The following is a 7,704-nucleotide window of genomic DNA, read 5'->3' on the forward strand; positions in this document are numbered from 1 at the left end:
GCACTAGATAAACAGTGTATTGCATTAAAAACTAGCAAGATAAACAAAATTTCAAGCAGCCATAAATAACGAAAAAGTAATAATAATAATAAAAAAGTAAAAAGACAAACAAAAAAACCAACAAAAAACATTATACTAAATAATGCAAATAAAAATAGATTACGAGTTACTGTAGTCAAGTCGTGAAAAAATAAAAGCATGTATCAGCTTTTTAGCATTGTGCATCCATGCACAATGACACGAGCAATGTTCCTCAATTGAAAAAGAAAAAGGCAGATAGAGTGACATGGATGCTTTCAAATTTAAGTGAGAGTCCAAACCTACACACAGATTCCTCTCCACTGGTTTAATCTGTACAGCCAGACTTCCCTATTTCTGCATTATGTTTTCTCTGTTTCCCAACCAAGAGAACTTCTGTCTGGATTTGATTAAGTTTAAGGAAGTTTCTATTCATCCAGTTAATATTCGCTATGCAGCCTGTGAGGGTATTTAAAGCAATACTGCTGTCTGGGTTGACAGATATGTAAAGCTGGGTGTTGTCTGCATAGTAATGGAAACTAATACCATACTGGTTAATGATCTGACCTAATAATAATAAGTAAAGAAAAAACAGCAGGGGACCAAGAATGGATACCTGTGGAACACCATAAGGAACATCATAGTTTTGAGAAGAGTCGTTCTATATTGACAAAAAATGTTCCTGTTAAATCAGAATAAAACCATTTAATAATGTTTCCTGATAGTCACCCATTTTTCAAGCCTTTTCATCATTACTGAAGAGTGTGGTCAACAGTATCAGATTGAGCAGCACAAAGTATCTTAGAACAGGACGCCACACATATGCCTTAAGTTATATACCAGCAAATAAATAAAATACAAGAAAAATGTGAGATACACAGCAACAGCAGTGAGTGTTATGATATTTGTAATACTACCATGTCCTCTCTGAATTAGATTTAATTCAGTTTTCACCACTCAAGATTGAAGGAAACAAGTTATCCACGCAATAATTCTGTTATGTTCCTATATTATTAACAGTCATACATAGCAAGACTAATCACCAATTACTAGTGGCACTGACAGATAACACTGGCCTCCATACAGTGTCCTGCCATTATTGCATTTCCTTAGGGGTATGGTGTGTTAAACAATACATTTACATTAATAGTGCATGGTTTATAAATTCATATCTCAACCTCAGACACATAACATAAAATAAATACAAAGAAAAAAATGTTTATAATTTAAATGAAATAGATTTATACAACATAATTTAGCATAAATAAATAAAAAATGTGTCAAATAAATTCTGTATTACTGATAGTAATAATTAAAACACACACACACACACACACACACACACACACATATATATATATATATATATATAAATAAATAAACAAAACAATCTTTTATGTGATGACATTCAAAGTAGTTAAACCAGTCACTTAAATTCTAAAAGAGTCAGAATATGGACCAGACCCAAGGCATTTAAATGTCACTCGGAGGTCAGAAAAGCCTCAAACTTCTTCAGTTTGTGCAGCACATCCTCCTCCGGGTTCTGCTCAATTCGAGTCTTGATCAGTTGTGTAAGTTTAGCATGGAAGCTCTTGGCCCAGAAGCTCTCCAGACTGAGGATAGATAAGTCACAAACTTTGTGCAGAAATGTCACCAACTTCTCACTGCTACTGGCCTCACACCTCTGCACAACCCACTGAGCCCATTCCTCCCACATACTGTCATCTGTGATGGACACGCTGAAGCACTGCCCAGAACAAAGGCTGTTCAGCCGTGTGCCTTCATCCTCATTTACATTGTTCCAAATGGCACTTAAAATTAAAAACATAAATAAATAATTACATAAATAAAACACATTTAAATAATATCCGATTGTCACACTGCAAGTTAATATTAGGAGATTTATTTGCAAGTAATTTCTGAGCATTTTGTTTGGCCCGTGTGTTCAAAACCCATGTTACATATAAAATAAAGGATGGCTAGATTTTAAAGGGTCAGCAGAGGTCTATAAGTGCAAAACATTGATTAAGGTTCCAGACTATGATTTACAATAGCTGACCATTATGACATTACAGTTTCAAATTATAATGTACCTAACTAGCTAGGTGTAGAGTTATTCTGGCCAGCCATTTTAAAATCCTGACCTGAAACTGACCTCTGGGAGAAATAAACATAGAAAAATATACATATATATACATACTTATAAATTCCTTAAAATTGTGACTGCAGTATTGCTGAAGATTCTGTACTTACACGACTTTTGTCAGAGGAAATGGTGTTAAAGGACTTAATGATGACAAGCCTGCAAAACTGATTTTGTTCCCCTCCATCCTGAGCAAAGGAATCAGTCTTAATATATAAAAATAGCTTTTGTTTTGTTTGTGTAAATGTGATATAAATGGATGTTCAAATCATGGTCTATTATGGTCCACTTACCATAATTCTCTCACTTTCTGCTTGATCTTGATGGCATTTGTGAGAAGGGAAAGTTCCTCATCACCGATGTCAGTCCATCCTAAACTGTAAGTATAAAGCAAATGTTTAATAAACATATGAATGAAATAATGAGGTTAATTTCTTGTCAAAATATAATAAATAAATAAATAAATAAATAGCTAAATCGATTTACACATGACATCTCACTTCCTATAGATGTGTTGCAATAGCTTTTAGAGTGTGATTTTATATTTTACGTATTTGGAATCCCCCTTTATATGACGCAACTGTTTATGTTTATTTCTGGAGAATGCAGAAGGAAATCAAACACCAGGCCTGTAAATATTACATCATTTCTTTGTCACAGTGGGGAGGATTATGAAATTAAAGGTATCAATGGAGGGTTCAGTCACAAAAACATTATTGATATCTTTATCATAAGGTCATTATTGGTACTGATGTTCGATGAATAGTCCTGTATCCCAAAAAGCCAAACCATCTCATCACATTCAACATAGAAGTAATGAACAAAAAGACATACACATGATTATAAAATTACAAATTAGGCCGTAGAACACAATGCTGCAGTACATAATACCACCTAGAATGACAGATAAACCTAAATGCTAGTTAAAGGTCAGAATGCCCATTAAAAAACAAACTCACCTACCCTAAAATTGTTAAAGTGTCAGACGCTTCCACTACATCAGCAACCACCCTCATTGCTTCCATGTCCAGGCAGTTTTCTCCCAACCTGTGAAAGATTAACTGTAGTGTATGCCAACCTCACTAAGAGCAGCAATCAATGTAATTGTGATTTTGTATACTGTCTGACAATGCAACAATGCAAAGATACCAGTTGTGACACTGTGCACTCAGTGGGCCCAAGTCTAGCTGCCCCTTTTATTCTCACTTGCAGTGTATGTATATTACATTGTAACTTCACAAAGTATTTTTTGCATTAAAAAGTATGCTTAGTTTGCTAATGAGCTCATTAAAGCCAGCCTAATTAAATCAGACCATTCACACTTATGTGACTTTAGATGACCCCGGAACCATGGTTCCAGTATGAACACTGATGCGGTGTTCTGCTAGTTACCATATGCAAAAAAGAAGAAATGTATATCAGTTTTTCTAATATGATTTTGATAGTCTTTGAAACAGTTGCAGGTAGAAAAAGACAGAGAACTGTCAGGTTAGATACAGAGAACTGTCAGCGTTCTCTGTTTCTAACCGGAGGATGTTAATTGCTTAACTCTCTATGAGATTCAGTTATACAATCTAGAGTCAACAGCAACCTAGCTATCTTTGCATCACCTTAAGAACCATTGCATAGGTACCATAGAAATGTAACTGGCTGAGAACATAAGTAGTGCCCTGTAGCATATATGCTGATGCTGTAATTTTGTCCATTTATATGGCACACTGATTGCACTCTATAAATAAGACTAATCAATACTTAACAATTAATACTTAACTCTGTGTGCAATTGGAACTTCTAATACTTCTCAGCTACATTAGCCTCATGCAGAAGCAAGCTACAGACAACCACTATGTCTTGCCTAGCGTGAGTGTGGGGGAAATTGTGTAATATGTAACATGACTTTCAGACTTTGATTTCATTTGACTCACCAAAGCTTCTCAGTTCTTATCAAGTATGGCTGCAAGTCTCTTAAGGCTTCAGCAGTGATGTTCGTACCAGTCAAATCCAGTTCTGATAAAGTGAGCTGCATTTCACTGAGAAAATACTTCACAGCACTATAGTCCATAGTTGAGAGAGAGACATCACTGAGGTTTATGCGCAAACATTGCAGCTGGATCTTCTGCATTAGCAACACATCCTGTTGCTCGAAAAAGCAGTGCAGGTGTGTCAGAATGTAAGCTCCGTTCTCACACAAGGCTTGAGTATCTGATATAAGCTGTGTCCTGAAGGACTCCATTTTATCCTCTTGAAGTTTACAGATAATATTTCTGGAGAGCAATGCTTGGTTCCTCTCTGAGAGGAGACCAGAGAGGAACCTGGTAAACAGGTCCAGGTTCCCTGGCAAACTTTCAATGCTATATTCAGTGCCAGAAGCGAATGTCTTTGATAAAGGCGTGTCATCCATTGCCGAATAAAATGCTGCAAAAAACTCCTGAATCGTAAGATGAGTGAAGGAGTAAACATCCTCTGTGCAACCTGCTTCCTGAACAGATGTCTTCTCCAGGAAAGTGCTTACTAGGGTGCAGTTTAGTATGTCATCATCACTAGTGTAGAACAGAGTCTCTTGATTCATTAATTTGTGATAGGCTAATCTGCCAAGCTTCAGTAAAATTTTCTGCAGATGTTCTTGACACTCAAGGCCAGTTCTATCACTCAGTGATTCAATTCGATCCTTTGTGTGTGATTTGACCAGTGCTAGCAGGTACTGCACATAAATGTCTGTCATTGTCCTTGGACTAGCTGTGGACAGACAGTTGTTCTCTTTCAGAATGCTGCATACAATATGGCAGAAGGCTGGAATGTAACAGAGAGTAAGCATGAGCTCATTTGCTGCCACAATGTCAAACATCTTTGAAGCCAGGTCCTCGACTTGAAAGAATCGCTGGAAAAAGTCCCGGATCTCGACAGTTGAGAATCCAGTGATGACAACAAAGCAGTCAATGGCTCCTACAGGGATGTGGCTAACTGCCATAGGCCTGCTGGTCAACAACACTGAAGCTCCTGGGAGCAGTTCACCCAGCATTAAGCTGGACAAAACTTCCACAACCTCACCCTCATCATCCAGTTCTGTCAGAAAGACATCCACATCACATCCCTTGTAGTGTTTGAATTCATCAAAGCCATCTAGAATGACCAAGAGTTTGGTGTCATTTTCAGCGATAGCATCTAGCTGTTTAGCAAGGTGTCCATTCTTACGGAGAATCAGTTGTCGAAGACTGACTGGCTTGCCGATGAGGTTTAGGTCTCTGAATGTTAGGTGGATGATAAAGTCAAAGGACTGGTACTCCTTGCAGTTACTGAAATCACAAAGGATCTTCTGAACAAGTACAGTCTTGCCTATGCCTGCTATTCCAGTAACCAAGATTTTCTTTGCTAGTTGTGAATCTGTGTCACTGGAAAAAAGCTGAGCTGGTTTGATAATCCTTTGCTCTGTAGCTTTTTGCTGAAGAGAAATGCGCTGCTGTCCAAAAGTAAGAATTTCATGCCTTTTAATTGCCAAACTGTGGTGGCCCTTGACGATCAGCAGATTTACATAGTGCTCAGAGAAAGGGATCTTCTCTCCATGACGTGTGTTGTAATAGAGCATACTCTCACTCCTGCGTTTTAGGACAGCTTTATGTTTCACTATAAGATTTTTATATTCTGAAAGACATTAACATACACTGTAAAAATTAAAAAATCCGTAAGATTTATGGTAAAAAACTGGCAGCTGTGGTTGCCAGAATTTCACTGTAAAATATATGGTTGAAATGTATATGACATTACAGTATTATTTTGGCAATTGTAAATTTTACATTCAAGAACATTTTCATTTACAATACTTTTCTGTTAAAAACAGATTAACACTGTAAAAAAACATAATATTTTTAAAAAGAATCCTTTTCTTTGCCATGAAATTAACATGTAAATAGTGTGACAAATGAGAGTATTGGGACTGAGATACAGCCATACTCCGAATAAGAATCACTTAACACACCAAACTCCTCACAGACAGTCACCCAGAGCAGGAATTGAACCCACAAGCTCCCTGGAGCTGTGTGACTGCAACACTACCTGCTATGCCACCGTGCCGCCCTAAAATTATTATAAAATGACTGTATGTGTTCCCATTGCTGGGAATTTGTTTATAATATTTATAAGAAATGTGAGTGGCAGAATTCATCTTTAAGACTTAATCGTCTCAAAATGACTACAAATTAACTTTAAATACAAGTTATTTGGTAATAAGCCTGGTGTTTAAAAGATTTTTCAACATAAATTCAATATTTTTAAAATAGGAAAACGTCTGTAGGGCCTGTCATTTACTCACTTACCTGTTGTTTGTTTCAGAGCCTGGTCGTCAGGCTTTATGTTGAGTTCTTTATGGTCCCTACTGACAGAAATAAAGATTCTAGCTGCTTCTTCTCCCTTGCAGTCCAGTATATCTAGGACCTTGCGAACCTTTGCACGTGGTCCCTTTTCAAAGAGTACCAACTCTCTGTCATCTCTGGTGAACACATGTTTTGCAGTCAGTTGGTCTACAAGGGAATCTATTTGTCCCTCAAGCTCGTCAACAAGAGAGACACGAAGCTCCCTGAGGGTCCGCAGGCAAGATTCAGCTGTGTCAGGCAGTGTCATAATAAAATTACTTCTCCATTTAGATAAAAAAAAAATCTTACCTATTCTGTTGTGTTTTAAAAAGTAGTTTAAAAATATATCCTAAATAATTTCTAAACTTCGGAAGTTATATTTTACCCATTGTGCCAGAAAGGTACAAAACGGTTGCGTTTTGCATTACACTGAAACCGCACACTCAAAGCAAACTGCTCTACATGGAAATACCCACAAAGAGGAAGTCAGCACTTCTTCACTGACAAGATTACATGCTGTATGTCCAATAACCTTAATGTGGAAAAACAATGCAAAAGGTTTTATGTGTCTGTAGAACAGTTTTAAGTATACATCGCCCATCAGTAGAAACGAAGTGTTGTATATTTAGTGAAAAAAGGGACCTTAAATCTGGTTTTCTTAGACATATATTTTTTTTCTCATAATTTAGAAAACACAAGGATTTAAATTAAATGAGCAATAATTATCATCTCCAAAGAAGAGCAAAGACAAACTAGGCAAACTTAGTTTTGCTGGTCTGCCATTAGCCATATAGCCATTATCACAGAGGTGTTTCTGGCATTTCAAAACCAGTAAAAGCCCAAAATACATACCCTTGACATTGGAAGGTCTGGAGAAGCTTTGGTGCTTCATATCAATGTCTTTGTTTACACAATGTGATTTTAACAATGTGATTTTGTTGTACAGAAAACACGAAGGGCAGGACTAATAAATGCAGAAATGAAAAAAGGAGCACAAAGTTTAGTTCATAATATAACAATGGCGTCAGTGTTTTTCTTGTGTCATAACAACGGTGTCAGTGTTCATTTTATTTAAGAAATAAATTCTACGTGATCTACCACCACAAAACAAAGAAGACCAAGAACATTTCGTTGACTTTAAGAATTACAATTCCTTATTTATTCAATGTAACCAATGTGGCTGTGTGCAGCTATATG

At 36.7% G+C, this 7,704-nt stretch overlaps 1 protein-coding gene across 1 annotated transcript; it reads right to left on the minus strand.

Moving 5' to 3' along the window:
• Nucleotides 1-1,498: 1,498 nt before the first annotated feature.
• On the minus strand, nt 1,499-6,775 carry LOC136706674 (NACHT, LRR and PYD domains-containing protein 3-like). The gene is made up of 6 exons (XM_066680268.1): nt 6,472-6,775; nt 4,087-5,800; nt 3,125-3,208; nt 2,455-2,538; nt 2,272-2,349; nt 1,499-1,829 (listed from the first exon to the last, which is right to left on the minus strand). The coding sequence occupies exons 1-6, from the start codon at nt 6,773-6,775 to the stop codon at nt 1,499-1,501; spliced, it is 2,595 nt and encodes an 864-aa protein (XP_066536365.1).
• Nucleotides 6,776-7,704: the final 929 nt, after the last annotated feature.

Source organism: Hoplias malabaricus, chromosome 9 (assembly GCF_029633855.1).
Source record: "Hoplias malabaricus isolate fHopMal1 chromosome 9, fHopMal1.hap1, whole genome shotgun sequence".
Classification (NCBI taxonomy): Eukaryota; Metazoa; Chordata; class Actinopteri; order Characiformes; family Erythrinidae; genus Hoplias; species Hoplias malabaricus.